The 19491-nt window shown below is 44.4% G+C and overlaps 1 protein-coding gene across 4 annotated transcripts in view; it reads right to left on the bottom strand.

Annotated features, from left to right (window-relative positions):
- Positions 1-19491, bottom strand: part of MACF1 (microtubule actin crosslinking factor 1) — a 226051-nt gene that overhangs the window by 61011 nt on the left and 145549 nt on the right. For 2 of the 4 annotated variants that reach the window (XM_063103578.1, XM_063103581.1), the window contains exon 1: positions 505-5416. The exons of 1 other annotated variant lie outside the window; for it this stretch is intronic. In XM_063103578.1, coding sequence (XP_062959648.1) covers positions 505-4179 — 3675 coding nt within the window. In that variant the 5' untranslated portion in view covers positions 4180-5416. Of the gene's footprint in view, positions 1-504; positions 5417-19491 lie in introns of those variants that run through there. One more of the 4 variants, XM_063103579.1, reaches the window with a different exon arrangement.

The raw sequence follows: 19491 nt of genomic DNA, 5'->3' as shown, positions 1-19491 counted from the left end.
TAGAGACTCAGGATATCTAACTACTTTTCCCAGAATGGTTAAGAAGTACCCCAGGTTTCACTCCAAAGCTCACACTCTGGCCTCCACTGAACTGTTGACAACACCAGTCAATGGGCTGTCTCTCAGGTGGGGGGGGGGGGGGGCCATAAATAAAGTAAGTAAACAAATAAATAGTATAAGCAGTCCCTTGATTTAGGAAAGAACATGCTTGCTTATTTCAAAAACAGAATCAACCTTTCCTGCTAGTAATCTTCTAAAAGGTAAACTAACAACTGTTTATATCCCTGTTTTCCTTGGTCTTAGCTTATCAAGACCAATAAAAAAAGAAACATGAATTATAAAGTTTTTCACCGGACAAAATTAAGATGTTTTTCCCACAAATTCAATAGAAAGACCAGAAACTTTAAGCCCAGAGGGCCCAATTTCTCATAACCAGAACAGAGAAAGTGCAAATCTCACTTTACTCTCTAGATTCTTCCCAGTATCAAAATGAGCAACAATTACCTCATTTGAATTTAATCCACCAGTTACAGCCAGAAGTACTTTCCCATGTAGCACTGTGTTGGTCACCTCTTTTATTCCAAATGCTGTGGAATCAAGGTCCTCTTTGATCCACATTCCAGTGGGGGAAGACTCCTCTAGAAGAGGAGTTCCTTCTTCTGAGATAGGCACTGAATCAGTGTGGGCAGTATCTCCCAGGAAGGATATAGTGGGGAAAACTTCCTCCAGAGCTGGCACTGCAGCAACTGGGTCCACAGGCTGCTCTGGGGTGGGCACAGCAGCAGCTGGGTTGGCAGGCTCCTCTGGGGTGGGCATTGCAGCTGCTGGGGCAGTAGGCCCCTGTGGGGTGGGCACTGCAGCAGCTGGGGCAGCAGGCTCCTGTGGGGCAGGCACTGCAGCAGCTGGGGAGGCAGGCTCCTGCGGGGTGGGCACCGCGGCAGCTGGAGTGGAAGACCCCTCTGGGACAGACATTCTAATAGCTGGATTATCAGGTTCCTCTGGAGAATACACTGCAACAGCTGGGGTGTCATTCTCCTCTGTGATGGGCACTGCAGCAGCTGGAACAGTCCCCTCTGGAGAGGACCCTGCAACAGCTGGTACATCCTCTTTAGTGACAGCCGCTGCAACAGGTGGAGCAGTTCCTTCTGGAGAGGACACTGAAGCAACTGGAGCAGTTCCCTCAGGAATGAACACTGCAACAGCTGGGGCAGCAGCCCCCTCTGGAGCTGATACTGGAGCAGCTGTGACATCCTCCTTTAAAATGACTACTGAAGCAGCTTTGACATGCACCTCTATGATAGTCACTGAAGCAACTGAGCTGTCCTCCTCTGGGAGGGGCACCATGGAAGCAGCTACAGCAGTTCCCTCTGAGGCAGGCACTGCAGCACTTGGGACATCCTCCTCTGGGGCAGGCGCTGCAGCAGCTGGGACATCCTCCTCTGGGGCAGGCGCTGCAGCAGCTGGGACATCCTCCTCTGGGGCAGGCGCTGCAGCAGCTGGGACATCCTCCTCTGGGGCAGGCGCTGCAGCAGCTGGGACATCCTCCTCTGGGGCAGGCGCTGCAGCAACTGAGGCATCCTCCTCTGGGGCAGGCGCTGCAGCAACTGAGGCATCGTCCTCTGGGGTAGACACTGCAGCATCTAGGGCATCTTCTACACTGGGAACTACAGCAGTTGGGGCAGGCCTCTGTAGGATGGGTATCCTTTCCTCTAAAACTAGTTCAGCATTACTATCCTTGGTAACTTGTTTCTCTAGAAAGATATTTAGGAATGAATTTGAATCTTTCATTTCTGTCTCTCCTGATGATGCTACATTCAGCTTAGGCTTCGTATCATTCACAGTTTCCACTCTGTCTCTACTATGTCTCAGTTCTCCAACCAGCAGGTGCAGACTCAGAATCCCTGACTCTGGGGACGTCCTCTGGAGATCCTGAAAGACCTGCTCTGGGAAGTCTCTATGAAAATGTGCTGGGGCTTGATACTCCAAAAGCGTGGCTTGATAATCCAGCTCTTTTGCCTTACCATCCTCATCACAAACTTTCTCCATGGACAATTCACAAGGATTCATACTTCCTAAGGACGTCAAACTGTTATTTTCTTGATTAACAACTCCTTTCTCACTTTCCAAATGAGTCTCATCTGTTAGTAAATCTGAATCATATGATAATACTTCTACTTCAAGTCCTGTGGTAACATCTGCTCGTTCACAGTTAAAAGCAAAACTGAAGGGGAGTCTCTCAATACACTCCTCAACATTCCCCTCAGTTTGACTGCAGTCTACCTGGGACAAATTGCCATTTTCTTTGGCCAGCTCAGAAGCAATAACACCTGATAAATTTTCTTCATGAGAAGCCCTGTGAACAGAGTTTGGCAATCCTCCTGGGTCCAGCTTTCCCAGTGACTCCAGATCCGCTGGGTGTCCAGACTTAAATTCTCCTGCAGTCGTGGAGCTAAAAGGCACTTTTTCATACTCCTCCTTGCTGAAAGTGGGAGTGTCCCTCATGATATCAGAGGGGGCAATAAATTCCATAGCATTAGGCACCTGAGAAGAATCCAGGGCATTAAAATTTTCACAATCCAACCCAGTATCATAGTCCTTTACTTTTACATTTAAAAGGCCTATATGCTGTTCCTTTTCTAAGGCAGCCCCTGGAAAACAACTAATTACAAGTGAATTTTCTGCATCCTGGGATGGGGCCCGCCTTTCAGAAGAGGCTTGATTCTGCAGCTCAACTAGAGGAGTTACTTCTTCACACAAACACTCCTTTTCAAGTTCAAGAAACATCTGCACGGAATCTGTGTCAGACAGCTGTTCTGCATCAACAGAACCAACAGTACATTCTAAATCTGAAACAAAACCCACTAGCCCCTGAGCAGTTCTGTTTTTCACCTCACCTACAGTAACCTCACCTGTAAGAATACTGCAATCCAGAGGTGTATCCTTAGGAACAGAAGCAAACTGGTCCCTAGCTCTGTGTAGGTCATCAGAGCAACAAATTTGACCAAGAGCTAGGTGGTCAAAAGTCCCCAAGACAGCATCTAAGCAGTCGGCTCCATCCTCCTCCACCGCTACTCTATTTGCTTGTTCTCTTTCCTCAAAAATATCTGTCAGGCTGTTCTTCTCATCTGCCATTAGAAAAGTCTTTCTTCTCTGCAACAATTTCTCTTCCTCCCACTCCTCCGCAGCCTCCATCATAATCCATCGCTCATCCTCCTCAAACTTTAGTTCAGACTCTGTTTTCTCTCTCAGAGTAGGGGTTATGAGAAGATGCAATTCTGGATCCAACAGTTCCTCACTCAGGCAAGGGGAGAGAGGTGGTATTTCCACAGTGCAGGCTGTGTCCCCAAGGGGGTGCTGCTCCTGGCCAAAGCCTCCCTTAGCTGAACTTCTCATGGCCCTGGGCCAGGTTGCACTTGAGAATCTGTGTTCCTGCCTTACATCTGTGTTACCACTTGCTGTTGCAGCTTCAGATTCTAGAGGATGGAATTCATGGGGAGAGCTCTCAATGTGCTGCTGAAATCTGAAGTCCTGGCAGTCTCCACTTAAGTTTTTCACATCCTGCACTTCTGGAATACCTATGGATTTGGACACGTGTTCCAGAGTTACTGACTCTGACTGAGGTTCCCTGTGGTCCAAATTACCAGAACTTTCTGTTAATGCAGAACTGGATTCCTTCTTCTCTTGCAAGGAAGGATTTGAGGCACCAGCTTCTGAAACCTCACTAAGAGAAGCTTCCATCCTTTCTGCAAATTCTGGGAAGTTGGGTGGCATGAAAGACTTCCATGATCTTCTGTTAACATTGTCTTTGCGTTCTGCATTTGGCCGCCTTCTGGGTGGCACAGGTGCTGACTTCTGCACATCACTGCTTAGCTTTAGTGCATCAAATATTATTCTCTCGTCCAGCTTTTTGCCTTCTGGGGCTCTAGATTCAAAAACATTAGATGCTGCTCCTAAAGTACCATTACTGGATATAGTACTTCCTTCCATCTTTTCCATGGTGCTTTTTGAAGTCTGGTTAAGCTTCGACCCCTGGTCAATTTGTTCATTTATCCTCATTGTATCATATATAGACCGCTGTGGAACATAACAATCCTCTATATAGCCATCTTCTTCCTCTCCTTTCCCCAGGCAGGTGGGGTTCCGCCTTAAGCAGTCTGGTCTGCTGAGTGGCTTACCCATACTTTTTCAATTAAGACGAACCATCAATCTTTCAAAAGTTTTTTCACAGGTTCCCCCCAAAAACATTCTACGTAAGTTATAAATCCTTTTACATGTTCAAACCCCAAACCACCAATTGTATCTGCCCTCCAGAAAGTCCTGGAAGTCCCACTGTGAAACCGTTCTGGAAGAAGCGCTAAGACAAACGGCTTTTCCCTCACAGGCTAGCAGCCTCATAGTTGCAGACGGATAAATGGTATAATTTAATCAATAAACAAAATAATTCCTAGTATGGCTTCTGGTTTTATTTTTTTAAAAGAGCACTGCTCTTTCGAGTTCAGTCAGCAATAATCATCTGATATTAACCAGTCGTATTCAATATCTAGTTCCACTCACTTCTCACTGAAGCAGTTGGAAGCAGCGAGTTTACACCGATAGTGTCCTTTAATAACAATGGCACCAGCCTCTCTAGTCTTCAAGTATGGCCCAAGCTCCTAAGAATTCCTTTCATTTTATCCTCAGTTCCAGCCCTGGAGAGTCCAGCTGGTCTGAATTAGCCATTCGCCCTCCCTAGTTGGGGAGTTTGCATTTGAACTGGGCTGGTCGGCGGATATTCCTGCAACTTTAAACACAGGAAGTCCTTCATTCGGGGCCAGCTTGGGGCTTCCTGTCTCCAAAACATCATGGCATTGTTGTGGCTCCCAGGCCAACCCTGAGCCGTGGCAGCAAAACAAGGCGAGTGGAGCTGCGCACCGGGCCTTTTGGAAGGTGTGCAGGCTGCAGCAGTGGCCGAGGGTCTGTCGGAGGGGCTCGCTCAGCACGGCCCGCTCCCCCGCGCCATGCCGCCCGCCCCGAGGGCCAGGGTCGCCTCACCGGAGGCTGGCAGGTGGCTCCCGGCCGCGTCGGCCTCAGGTCCCGCGCTCAGGAAGTTAGTTCGCCCCTCCGGCAGCTGAGTCCCGTGTGCTGTGGGCGCCGCCTCCCCCGCCGCCGCCAGTCCCCGGCCCGCAGCCGCCGCGCCGTGGGCTGCATGACAAGCAGCCGCCTCTATTCTCCGCCGCGCCGCCGGCCCAGCGGCCCCGCCGTCCTCCCCGCCCGCAGCTGTCACGGTCCCGGCATGCAAACTTCTGGCTGGGAACAAAAGGCTCCGCTCCGGCCGGGCGGGGGGCGAGCCCTCCTCCGTCTCGCCGCGCGGCCCGCTCGCTGGAAGTGCTTGGCTGGCGGGCGCCTCTCCTCCCCCTTCCTCGCGCCGCCGCCGCGTCTCGCGGCCCCGCCCGGGCTTCCCCCCTGGAAGCCGGGGAGCGCGCTACGCGGAGGGCCAAGGGGCGGGGGCGGGGCCCGGGCGGGGCCGGGAAAATGAGCGACCCCCGGGAGACGGAGGGGGCGGCGGAGAGGATTGGAGGCCGAGGCGCCGAAGGAGGGGCTTCTGCGGGCTTCCGAGCCAGGGACCCAGGGCGCCATCCGCTCGGCTCCCGAAGCCCACGCCCACCGCGCCCCAGGGCCGGAGGGGAAGCCCCGCCCCAAAGAGCGCGAGAGGAGGGGAGCTGCACCAGCGCGAGTCCCGGCCGCGCCGCGCAAATCCCCTGACAAAGGAAAGCCCCGCCCACCTCCACCCCCGCCGTGCTCCAACCCGCCGGGCTCCCAGCCCAGCCCAAGGGCGAATGAACCCGCAAGGGGCGCCCGTCTATTCCCAGCCAGTCGCTCCTGGCAAGGGCCACTCGGGGGCCCATCTGCCCGTAGGGTCGCGTCGGCTGGGTGTGCTGTCTGCATCACCCTCGGTTCCAGCTCTGCCGCCAAAGGCTGTCCCTAGTCCCTCCAATGTCACCTTTAGCGCGCCCCTTCCCGGACTGAAGAACACGCCAGCCTTAAATCCGGCACTTCCCTGGTGTCCCAAGGAACTCGGTCACATTCAGAGCCCAAGTTACTGGATAAACCCTATGCACACTATACCTCCTCTACCCAACTTTCTCAAATTCATCAGGTCTTGGTCCATGCTCCCACCAGGATTTCTCCACCCACAGACCTGGGTGCTGTCAGGACCTGAGGAAAATGGAGTGGAGGGGGCGGTGGAGATACTGGCAGCAGCGCCCCACGCCCAAACACCTGGGCTCCCTTATAGCTGTATACACCAAAGGAAACCTGACCCTTCTTGGGGCCAGATGAAAAGCATGGGTCTGTATTTCAAGACTCAAAACAAAATACCAGAGAAAAGAAGCCCACAATCCTGTCCACAGCCTTCTGGCTTTTAGAAAAGCTATCTAGTCACCTGACGACTGCCAAAGAAAATACAAAGGGCAACCCAGGAAACTGTCCACCAGAGGCAGATGCAACTCTGAAGGGGTGCAATACTCCGCTCCCTTTGTGATTGATGGTCATTCTCTGATTTTTTAAAAGAAAAAAAGAGAGTCTATTAAAATTTCTGAATCCCTGTAGAACCATGTGGTCAATATAGATGGTAAAACTTACAGAAAAGTTATTTCTATTCTTTACACAACGAGTGAGTGAAGCCAATAATTGGTGGATGGAGATCTCACGGTGAAATTCTGAGCTGAGTCTTTGGCTTATTTAGGGAGCCAGAGAGGTCCTTGGCAAAAATGAGGTGTGAGCTGAGGGCTGTGATCAGAATTAAACTAAAGACTGTTCCTTGGCAAAGTGTTTTACACTTCATTTCTCACTTCAGAAGAGGCTGCTGATCAATTCTACGTACTCACAACAAAAGACTCTCTCCCCATCTGTAAAATGAAAGAGGATGAGGGGTGACAGATTAGATTGTGTCTTGACAGCCTTTCTAGTTTTAATATTCTTTAGTTCTAAAACTATTTGTTTTTTAAAAGATGACCGGTAAGGGGATCTTAACCCTTGACTTGGTGTTGTCAGCACCATGCTCACCCAATGAGCTAACCGGCCATCCCTATATGGGATCCGAACCCGGGGCCCTGGTGTTATCAGCACCGCACTCTCCCGAGTGAGCCACGGGCCGGCCCAGTTCTAAAACTTTTAAAGGAGCTGCTCCAGAATGCTGTGTCCCCCTGGTCCTATACTGCAAGACACCAGAAACCCTGTTCTATGAGGAACAAATTGTAGAAAGAACCAAGAATGCTTGACCTAGAGAATGTTCCAGATTTGATCAGTGTGAAATACCTGAAGGACTGGGACGTGGGAGGAATGAAACTTGTTTCGGATGTCTCCTTAAGCTGGCACATTAAGATCCAAGGGCGGATTTCAAACCAACAAAGAACTTTCTCAGCAATTCAAAGAATAGGGTGTCCCCTAAAGTAGTAACTTTCCTAACCTTGGAGGTGTTTGAGCAGAAATTCAAGCAATCTGGTTAGAGCGCAGCCCTGTAACACCAAGGTCAAGGGTTTGGTTCTGCATACTGGCCAGCCGCCAAAAACAAAACAAAAAACAAAAACCAATGGTTAGAAATTCCAGCAATCACTTGACAGATTTAGGGAAACAGATTTACAAATCCTCTATAGTGTGTTCAGGATGAGTTTTAAGGTCTTTTAATTCTGACATGCTGTAATCGTAAGGATTGATCAGCTTGTAGATCTGATACTTAACAGTTCAGGGAATCTGAGTTTTAATTTTCTTTTAATTATTCATCACAACTGGAAAAACCCAGGGGAGGCAAGATCAATTTCACTAGAAAATTTCCCTGGCCAAATACATTCACTTAAGTGTTCAGATATCATAACAGACTGTCTAGCATGCCAGGGCCCCTCTTGGAAGAATCCGAGGAATTCTGGCTCTGGACTAAGGGTGGTAGTTATTCTATTATAAAGAATGATCTTGATGTGGAATCACAAACTTCATGGCCAAAAATTCCTTTCCTGTTTCCTCACCAAGTCAGGTGCTAATCAATTCAGCTTTTTAAAAATTAATTCCTCCCCAGACCTTTCTACCTTATTCTTACCACTCTCATCAATGCTCCACATAAATAAATAAATGGAGCATTCCAGCAATTATGAAATTCAGATTCAAATTACTTATCAGCTTTAGTCACACTGTAATTAAGGTGTTAGGAAAATATTAAAGAGAAACCCCCAAAAGTTTAAACACAGCCTATAAAAAAGATTACATATAGTCACTGAATCTCCATCCCCCCACCTACTCCTCCCCCCCCCAAAACCACACAAGGCCAAAGAATGTTTTTTGAGTACTTTGTTCCCCCCCGCCCTTTTTTAAAAATCTTTGGTATGTATTTAGGAAGAAATAGAGAGAGGAAGCACAAAGTCTCTTTCCTCCATGTCTTGTTTTTTATCTGTTCATGAGTTTCTCCTTAGTTTTGGTATGTGGAACTCTGCCAACAGCCATCTCAGTGACTGAAATAAATACCTGATACAGCTTTCAGCCTCTGTTGCCCTGATAGCTATAACAACAACAAAAAGCATGTGTTCATTTCACATGCTGTGTGTAAACTTTTTAAAAGAGAAATACAGGGAGCTCCAGAAACCTCTTTGGATGACTTCCCTCACCCCTGCAACCACAAATATATGCACTGAAGCCAAATTTCAAATTAGGTTCCAGTTAGTTGATTACACAGTTCAAAGAATTCTCTGCTCATTTTGAAATTCCAAACAACAGAATTTGGTGTCAGATTTTCCTTCAGTGAACTTAGAAGAAAGAAAAATCCTGGCCCTTCCAGCTCTTTCCTGCTGTCTTCCTAATTAAAGACAGCTGGGTGGAGTCTTCTCACACCCTAACACAGCTCCCTTTCCAAGTTTTGGACCTGGCACTTCGCCTTTGTCTGTTCCAGATCTAAACTGCCAGCCCTCTAGGACAATCTGGAGACCCCTGACTGATACTTCCTTAGATTCTATAATGCCTTTTCATCCACCTTAATGGGTGCTCTTTCTCTTGGATTCTAAGTAGAAGAAGGACTGGATGGATCTTGTTCATTCTAAATCTACAAAATGCCTTTCATCTTAGGCTCTCTAAACTTTACAAGCATTATTTAGTGGCAAGTGGAAACTCCACAGTATTAGTCTGTACCTGTTAGGCATCAGTCGTTACCATCCTTTTGTGCTTTTATTACTATAAAGATGGCTACAGAGTAGCTCATAAAGCAACACAGCACAGATGTAGAGCTAATGGGATTCTAAGGACTTTGATGCTATTTGAGCTCTCATATATTCTCAAACCAATGAGAAAACTTTCCACACCCACTAGAGGAACTCTAATGACACCCGTAAGCCCTTTCCAGCTTGTAGACTTTCCAAAAGACAGTTATTAATCCATCTTTTAGACGAATGGCCAAGACAATAATGACAAAAGCAGAGGGCTTTCTAAGTTAGAAAAGACCTGACACAAAGGTGGGAGGTAGGGGGAACCAAAAAAGGCTTTATGGAGGGAATCACATTTACTCATCAGGATTTCAGTATACAGAGATGGTGACACAGGTATTTATTTCTAAGTGAAGAGCTAGAGGCAGGAAAGTATGGGACCCTAAAGAAGCAAATTCTAATTCTGTGTGGCTTAAGTACAGGGTGAATGAAAAAAAATGAAAGGTCAGAATGATAAGTAGCCCAAGGTCAGTTCACCAAGGCACTAGAAGGTCAAGCCAAAGAATTTATGCTTTATTCACAAAACCATTACAGGTTGAGTATCCTTTATCTGAAATGCTTGGCACCAGAAATGTTTCAGATTTCAGAGTTTTGAATTTTGCATATACATAATGAGATATCTTGGGGATGGGACCCAAGTATAAACATGAAATTCATTTATACACCTTTTACATACAGCCTGAAGTTAATTTTATACAATATTTTAAATAATTTTGTGCATAAAACACATGACCCATAACATGAGGTCACGTGTGGAATTTTCTACTTGTAGCATTATGCCAGTGTTCAAAAAATTTCCAATTTTGGAGCATTCTGCTTTCAGATTTTTGGATTAGGTATGCTTAATCTGCACTACATCAAGATTTAGTTATTGATACTAAGAATTTTGGACTGGGTGCTCATTTAACTGCCATTTATTTTATTTATCTCATATTATCTCATTGTCCAAAATAATACAGCTAGTGAAAATGAGGAAAGAGGCTGTGAAAGAAATTGTAGAGGAAGAATATCTGTACTACATAATTGATTAGATAAAAGGTAGAGAATAGATGGAAAAATAAATTAAAGATAATTCTATAATATTACTCTTGGGTTACCAAATGCATAGTAGTATTGTAAAACAAGAGCAAGGAGAAAGAAAATACTTGAATTCATTCATTTCAGAGCATTCTGAATGTGCAATACTCAAACTACCCATGTGGAGGTGTCTAGAAGGGCCCCTCCCATAAGAGATTCAAGTTTGAGGTAGAGATACATATTGGGAAGCCTTCCCCCAAAGAAGGGTGAGGAGCTGGCCACCTCACGGGTTGAGTACAGAGGGAGAAAAAGGACAGATGACAGAATTTCAGGAACCACATATTAAGGAGGTAGGAAGACAAACCAAGAAGGAAAGCAGAACAGCCAGAGAAGAGAATGAGGAGAGTATAGCATCAAGAAAGTAAAGAAAGGAGGATTTTAAGAAAGAAGATATGATGTTGAAAGCTGTATAATGGATGAGAAGGACAGTGAGTTAGACAAGGCCATTAGACTTGGCAACTAGGAAGTCAACAAATATTTCTAAGAGAACAGTTTCAGCACAGGGATGTGTGCTGGACCAGATTATAGGGGGTTAAGGATAAGCAGTGGTGAAAAAGTAAGTATTGGTCCTCCCTTCTTGAGCCTCTGCTGTTTTGCCTTCCATGACACTCTACTATCCTGATGCTACCTTTCTAGCCAGTCCTTCTTTGTCTCCTTGGGCTCCTCTTCCTATCCTCTTGAAGCAAGTAATTTCACAAAGTTGTATCCTTGATTTTCTTCTTCTCATTTGTTCAACAAATATTTATTGGGATCGTCTATGTGCCCTAAACTATGCCAGGCACTAAGAGAGAGAAAGTGATGGGCAAGATGTGGTCAGGAGCCTACATTTTTTTTTTTTAAGATGACCGGTGAGGGGATCTTAACCCTAGACTTGGTGTTGTCAGCACCACGCTCTCCCAAGTGAGCTAACTGGCCATCCCTATACAGGATCCGAATCCATGGCCTCGGTGTTATCAGCACCACACTCTCCCGAGTGAGCCACGGGCCGGCCCAGAAGCCTACATTTTATGGAAGTTTTTTTTTTTTTTCTTCTTTTGGCTGGTTGGTAAGGGAATCCAAACCTGCAACCTTAGTGTTATAGGGCAGAGCTTTAACCATCTGAGCTAACCCACTAGCCAGGAGCGTACATTCTAGTAGGGGAGACAGACATTCTTTCAAATTTAGTTGCATAAGTTATTTTGAAAGAAAAACTAACAGTGCTATGAGAGCATGGGTCAAAGGGTCCGGACATGGTCTGGAAGTTCAGGGCAGGATATCCTGAGAAAGTGACGATGTGGGCTTTCCCCTGGGACTAACAGAGTAGTCTTCCCAGTTCCAGGGTGGCATGACCATCGCAAAGTTGCTTGGCTATTTCCATTAAACAGGTCTCTAGGTTGAATCTCCAAGGAGTCTTGCTCCCCTCTCACATATTAGAAAAGGAGGTAGATACTGAGAGAAGAGATTTCTGAAATCTCTTTCATTTTGTTTCTAAAGCAATTCTTTCTTTTTTGGTTGAGTCCAGTCCTGCCTGAGTTACTAAAGCAATTATTATCATTGATCACAAACAAACAATTTAGGTTTGAGTTTAAACAATTAGACCAAAATCAGACCTCATCCTTTGGGAATGAATTGCAGATAACAGAGATATCAAATAGTTCGCTTGAATGGATACCATGAATTCAAGCTGGAGAAAACCTAAGGTAAGTTCAATTTCTCTGAATTCTTATCTTCTTCCCTTGACTCATGTATACATTCAACCAAATATTAGAAACACATATTTGCTGAAACTGTAAAGAATTAAAGGCCTTCTGTAAAACATCCCAATCCAGTATAAGATTGGCAGAGAGATGAATTTTATCTGTGTTTTTAAGCTGCTTGCTTCTCTCTGAAACTAAGCTGGTATTTTTCCCCTCACAACTCAATGTTTTAATTAAAGATTAATATTAAGAGGTGTCTCTCCTAAAGATGCTGACTTGGTGCTGGCCGTTTTATGCCAACAGAGGAAGATAACATGGTCTATGATAAAAGTTAATTAGGCCAAGGACCTTGAGATCATTAAAGCTGATCTGATGGTTAACAATGGCTGGAGAAGTCACTAAGCTGGTAATTCTTTTGGTTCACTCTGGTTAATGATTTGAAAATAATATTGATTTGTAGAACACATAAGCCAAGGCCAAAATGGTCTCGCAAAAACTCACTGGCTGTGGAATTCTGGCAGAAATGCATAAATGAATAAATCAATGAATAAATAAATAAACATGTATATATGTATACATGAAAAATATTTAAAGATGTGTTAAGGAGTCATGGCCTAAACCTGCCTATATATTGCTACTCTAGGGTTAAAAACAAGCCTTGTGTACTTGTTCCCCACAAAAACTGCTCAGGAAGGCTATCATATATTGAGCATCTAATATAAGCCTGGTGCTCTTATCTATATCACTTAATTTGATTCTTATAAAAACCCTAAAGGTATGATTTACCACTGTTCACATCTTATAGTTGAAGTAAGTAGGATAGAGAAAGGTTAAGTAATTTCCCCCGAGGTCATTCAGCTAGTAAATGAAAGAGCCAGGATTCAAAGCTGAGTATTTCTTTTTTTTTTTTTTTAAAGCTGCTTATTTCTGACTTGAACGTATATTCAATTTTTTTTCACTACATCCTGGTGAATAAAGTTTGAAGACTCTTGTTAACTGTTAACTAATTGAGCAAATGACAATGACTCTAAAGTGATGGGTAACTACAAAACAGTACAGTATTTCAGAATCTGTCTTTCTCTCTTTTTCTTTTTCTTTTTTTTCATGGCAGCTGATCATGGCTTTCTTCAAGTGTATATGAAGTAGCAAATTTCTTTCTTAGTATTGCTTTGTTTAGGCTAATACTGAAATGAGGTTGTGTTCCCTTAACATATACAAACTAGTAGAGAAAGAAGGGAGCCCAAAGGGAAGATTGGAGAGGTGAGAAAACCAGGCTAAGATTAGAAATTTCTTCAGGACACACAAGGATATCTCAAATCTTGCAGGGTAAACAGCATTTTGAATCCTAGAACTCACATGGCTTATGAGAAATGAGGAACATTCATTCAATTGAATATTCATTAATCTCCAACTAAGTATATACCAATACGCTAATTACTCTAAGAGACCTGAAAATGGATTGAGATGAGAGATGGGACAAATGCATATAATCAGAAAATTCCAAAATTAGGCAGTATGTGATAAGGGTTAAATGAGTTACACATATTAAGTGATTTAGGAGATCAGGAGAAGTAGTGAACTGGGGAGATCAGGAAAGCTATGTAAAGAGATGAGACTTTAGCTATGCCTCCAGGTATGGGTAGAAATCAAACACGTAAAATGTATACGGAGTGTTCAGGGTGAGTGGATGGAGTGAAAAATCTATATAGGAAATAAGACCAGAAAGATAGTGGGGATCAAATATGTAGTTTCCAAGACTGGAGTCACAGAAATAGAGCAGTCTAAAGGATGCCACCATTTAATCAGATCAGATGGCTCCTGCACTGATTTAGGGGAAGCATAGCGCTCATAGAAAGAAAGGTGAATACAGACAGAAGCTCAGGAAATCCACCTTGGAGGCCCAGGTTTTAGAAGGCTACAGTATAATTTATATCCATTTTTTCTGTGGGAACCATGTGCGTACACACTGGCTGTCCAATCACACTGGCTCTCTGCATTCCTAACAGAGGGTCCTTTGTTCCAAACAGCAAGGCTTAAAAGAGACAGTCTGATAAAATCACACTGAGATCAGAACTCCCAGCTGGTGCAGGGGCTGATGCCATTCCATAACACACCCTTCAGGAAGCAGCTTGAGATACACAGCTGATTGATTTCCACATCAGGAGCCTTGTGGCAGGGTGGGGTGTGGACTGGTCAAGCATGGAGAGAATTCTTTAGCCACTGACTCAAATTAGTTCACCAAGATCCTGACTTTATCCAATAGATCTGTAGGTCACTCTCAGAAGTAACAGTATTTCTTAACTAATATTTTTAAAAGGGAAGGAAAACCACAGAAGCTTCCCCAGGCAGTGGAACTATTTCATTAGTTCTTCTTACTTGTCATGGAATCTGAAGACGACAAAAATCAAATCTCCTATCTTTCTAGGAGTGTGCTGAATAATTCTTTCATTGTAAGAGACTGTCCTACATATTGTAAGATGTTTAGCAGCACCCAGTAGATGCCAGTAGCAGCCTCCCCAGTTGTGACAATAAAAACGTCTCTGGACATTGCCGAAGTCTCCCAAAGGGTAAAACTGTCCCTGGTTGAGAACCACTGGCGTAGCATGAGCTTTGGTACCAGACAGACCTTTCCAACCCAACTCTAATAATTGCTGTAGCTTGAACAAGTTATTTTAAACTTTTCAAGTCTCAGGTTTTTTTAATCTGCAAACTGGGATTTTAAATGTCAATTTACAGAGAGGTTTTTTGGATTAGAGATCATTTAGACTCCGCTCTCTCTTACTGCATTTACCAATGCACCATTACACCACTGCAATTCTTTGTGTCTGTTTCTCAGACTACATTATTAACTACAGACTGTCTGAGACCACAGCACCCACCACAAGCACTGGCACAGAGCAAGAGCTCAGTAAGGATGGATTGAAAGGAATGTGGAGCCCCCTTCCTTTTAATCCCCACAAAGGGATCCATGGACCATCACCACATAACACTCATTCTCATGGGTGGCCCAAAGTTCTGAAAGATCCACAATTCACATAACATTACTGGTGGGAGAAAAATAGCTTGTGAAGGCCTAGGGAATAAGTGTATCCCATTAATCTTCCACAGCCAGTACCAGAGACTCATATTTGAAAAGCACTTGGTGGTAGCAAGGTGGGAGGGAGCACATTTTCCCCACAGTGAGGTTTTTCCATCTGGGACAGCTGAGACTTGGGAATAATCCATTCGGCAGGAGATAGCCCTTTGGTGCAGTTATGCTTTGGTGCAGCGACCTGATACGTCTCCATGTGGGGCTCACTTTATTCCTGGTAAACCAATGCACTCTAACCATAAAGGGCCCTTCAAAGCAACTCATCATACTTCCTGGAGGCTCACTGCTTATAGCTCATGCGCTAGCCTGCTAACCTGAAAGTGCCCAGGATACTTTCCTGAAGCTCTGGGATCAGGCTAAGGCTGAGAACATTTACCATTCATTTCTAGACACAATGAAAAACAATCCTATTCTGCAAGTCTGTGCTTATGTCAACCATGTTCATTAGTCAAATACTCAACAATAAATATAAGTTCTGCATAGGGTACATCCTAGTTTTTCTAGAAACAGATTCTTCTTCCTTGTACAAAACCATATGACGAATCTTAGTTGTAAATGTTATATGCTGATACTATATGTGAAGAATTTCAGTAAACTCAAACTGCTCAGTCCCTTTCTTTGGTAGAGGATATATTTATTTACTACTTTAAAATATCCCCTTGCTATCAGAATTCCCAGAAAGATTTTTGTGAAATCTGTCAATGCTTTCTTGACAACTTTCCATTTGATTTTACCACCTTCACTGAAGCGTGAGTCTCCTTTAAGATGATGTAACGGCTGCAAGTTTGGAATTTTGCTTGTGATGCTGATATTTAAAATACTAACTGGCGATACTTTAAAATGGAGCTGGAAAAGGTTCAACATGAAGCAAACTCACAGGCCTTAAAGACTCCTTCACCTTCTCCCCATCCAGTTGCTGTGGTGGGGGTGGAGAGGTTTATTACAGAGCACTGGAATTTTCAGGGGAGGGGTGTGGAGGTGGGAGTAGTCACATAAAGGTTATAAATATCAGTAGCCAAACTCTCCGTTGGCTGTGGAGGACAACTGACAGGCTGTAGTCGCCTCTTAAAGACACAGAACAAGAAAGATCCCTGAAGTATTTCCACAAAGGAAGTTCTTCCTCCTCTCTTTAGAAATGCATCATCAACCAAACACCTGCATCAACAACTGTACGCAAATTCCAGATGCCAGGGCAACTGACTAGGAGATTTTAAGCCAGACACAGATTAGCACTAGCAAAAATAAAGAATCTAGGGTCTGGCCTGAAGGAAAGATGAGTTAGAGGCGGTTGTTCCTGCTATATACAGTCATAATCAGATTATTAGAAGGCTTTTGTCACAAATATTTGACTTAATCAATTAGTACCTATTCCAACTGACTCCTAAATTTCTCACCTGTTGGTGGCAATTTTCTTCTAGGGCAGTGATTCTTAACTGAGGGTGATTCTACCTTCCAGGGGACTTTTGACAATATCTAGAGACATTTTTGGTTGTTACTACTACATCTAGTAGTTAAAGGTCAGAGATGCTAGTAAACATCCTACAATGAACAGGACAGTTCCCCCTGCAACAAACAATTATCCAGCCCTAAATGTCAATAGTGCTGAAGTTGAGAAATCCTGTTCTAGGGTATTATCTTTACTTCCTTGGACCCTAGTTCCTATTGGAGTAGCCTTGTTTAAGGAAGAAAGAAAAAAGCCAAGACAGGCCTAGGGTCAACACAAGGTGGGAGCTGGGGTGGGGCATGTAGAGGGCACCTACTCATCTTATCTTGGCTGCTATAAAGCTGGGGACACCTAAACCTCCAGGTGACAGACAGTTCATATTGTTTGAGTTCCCCTCTTTCCAAGGGCAGGTAGATAAGGCTGACCTCATTTGTTTTATCCTCTAGTGACTCATTCTCAGGTAGGTGTACTAATTTGCAAAAATGTAGATGGGCTGATACTGTCTTTGTAATCATCTGAAAGGAAGGAGTAAGTATCTGTGCAGATTGGCTGTCTTTCATCTCCATGCTGGGCCCTGTCTTCCGAGGCTTTCACATGTGCTCATGGGGACACCTAAGCTTGCTTTCCATGAGGCAAAAAAATCAAAAGAAGTGGTTTACAGAACTTGTTCTGGTTTCACAGTAGAGTATATAGGTCTCCCACACAGATGCTAAAAAGGTATTGAGTCCCTGATCCTGGGCACAGCTCAACCTGAATCAGGAGTGAGAACAGTTCTAGGGAAACCTGCTGCCACATCTACATCCCAGCAGCCCAGCTTCAAAGACAAGAAAAGAAAATAATGACTGGCTTGGATGCTTCAAATGCACCATTAGGTGAAGTGAACCACTGTGAGAAACCCACAGACCCTGAAGAAGTTTCCGTTTTTCCCATTGTTCTTTCTTGTCACTGAGAGGTAGAATGCCAAGTCTGAAGCCTGGCCTGAATACCCAGTAAATGTAAATACCTAGGAAACACACAGTGAATGGAGGCGCATCCAGGTTTCTTGATACTGCTCACCAGCATGATGCCAAAACCATCACACATTTTTCTAGGGGGTGGGGGGAGGAGGGAGGACGTGGGAGGCCAGTACAGGTCTAACCGGCCAGCCCCATGCTTTCTGACTAAGAGGTCTGCATGGTTCTTGCAAGGGAACAGTGTGCAAGGGAGGGGTTGGTTTAAGACTCAGAATCATCTCAATTCTTCACAAGTAAAATCTACATAGAGAATTTCAAAATGAGGAAAGCCTCTTGTTATCATCGAACTTAACAAATTTCTTTTTTCTACCCTTCCCAGGAAGGTCACCCTGGGAGAATTCTTTGGCTCAAGTTTCAGTGACATAAAGGTCCCTCCTTTCTTGTTAGTCTCCTGTTAGGCACACAATTCCTTTTCCTCAATAATCAGAGACTCTCTTGTTCAGGAAAACGGAATTTCCTGAAGAGACTAGCCAATGTTGTTTCCTCCAGTTTTCTGAAAACATGCTAAATACACTCAGTGATTTCTGGAATGGCTTCCTTTCTGCTTCCAACAGAGAGCTGAACCCAGTAAAGGCCCTAACTCAAGAAGATTGGGGTCTTTGCCTAGTTAAAGTAGGCAAGAACTCTCTCCCATTCCCACCTGATAAGTCCTCACTGGCTGACCAGATTCTATCAATTATTTTGAAGCAATTGAGGGAAAGCCTTTCCTGGGAATAATGACTTATAGTTTTCCACATTCATTTAAGGAGGAAATAATTTTTCGCACCAACTAGCTGTAGCTCCTTGGATTTATTAGCACTACTGCACAGTCCCAAGCAAGCCTGGGGGTTCTCCACAGACCTGACTCATCTGTCTATTCCAATTATCCCCCATGGAGCTAGTGAGGTCAAAGCAGGGTCTGCATTTCTGTCTCACAGATTCATAACCTTTTCTCTTACGTAGATTCTGTGCTGAGAGTATGATCCCATTAAAAAAAGAAAAGAGCTGAAAACTTAAAGCAAATGGTGTTTTTAATATTTATCTTCATCCTTTGTTTGTTCCTTATTAAAAATAATTTGAATCTGAAAGCAGAGTCACACTTTGTGAATCTAGCTGGTATAAGGGAAGATTAAGTTATTGCTGGACTACAGCACATTTACCCAGGAACGCAACACTCAAACCATGAAAATGTCTCAGTCCTCAGAATGGATCCAAAAAGACCTTCTCTTCATGCAGCCTCTAGGGGACCATGGAACTGACTGACACACAGTCTTCCCCGCTTCATTGTTTTCACTTCCCATGAGCTCAGCATGAGTTTAGCCAGGAGTGTGTTCCTCCTCTCCTGACCAAAGATCTTGCTTGGGAGGAAGCAAAAACTCTTTCCAAAGTTTCTGACTTCCCTATAAGGTAGAGCACTGGAACAGGACTTCTGATCTGCATCCCCATCTTGAGGAGAGATACTGATCATTTTACAGTAACCTAAGATGGGTCACACACAAGGCACTATACCCCCCTCCTCCCTTTTCCCACTCTCCTTCCAGCTTGTCTCGTCAACACTAGTCCCCTGCAGATCCAAATACTCTGCAGGTGCCCAGATGATCAGTGTCTGGTCCCAGCCTTCTCATCCATAATACTCATAGTGGGAGGGTTCTTCTTAGTAATCAATGAGACAAGTTGGCTATAGCAAGTTACTAAGCAGCTACTAAACTCTGAGCACTACCAGGCAACATACTAGGATACGAATATAGTAATGCCCAGTAAGTTCTTGAAATCTTCCAGCAACATCAAAATTCAGAATGTCTGTAGAAACCAAGAATTAAATGAAAAGGAAAAGATGACTTGTCCTCAAATCCAAACACTAATTATGTCTACCTGTTGACTCATTTCTTATATTCCAGCTCATATTTAATGTAATTTTAACAGGCTTGTTTACTTCATTTTCTAGCTCACCGACAATTAGAAGGGAAGGGTAGACTGCTAAAGGCAGACC

This window comes from Cynocephalus volans, chromosome 8 (assembly GCF_027409185.1).
Source record: "Cynocephalus volans isolate mCynVol1 chromosome 8, mCynVol1.pri, whole genome shotgun sequence".
Classification (NCBI taxonomy): Eukaryota; Metazoa; Chordata; class Mammalia; order Dermoptera; family Cynocephalidae; genus Cynocephalus; species Cynocephalus volans.
Note: the sequence above shows the minus strand (reverse complement) of the source record. Positions and strands in the feature narration are given on the sequence as shown.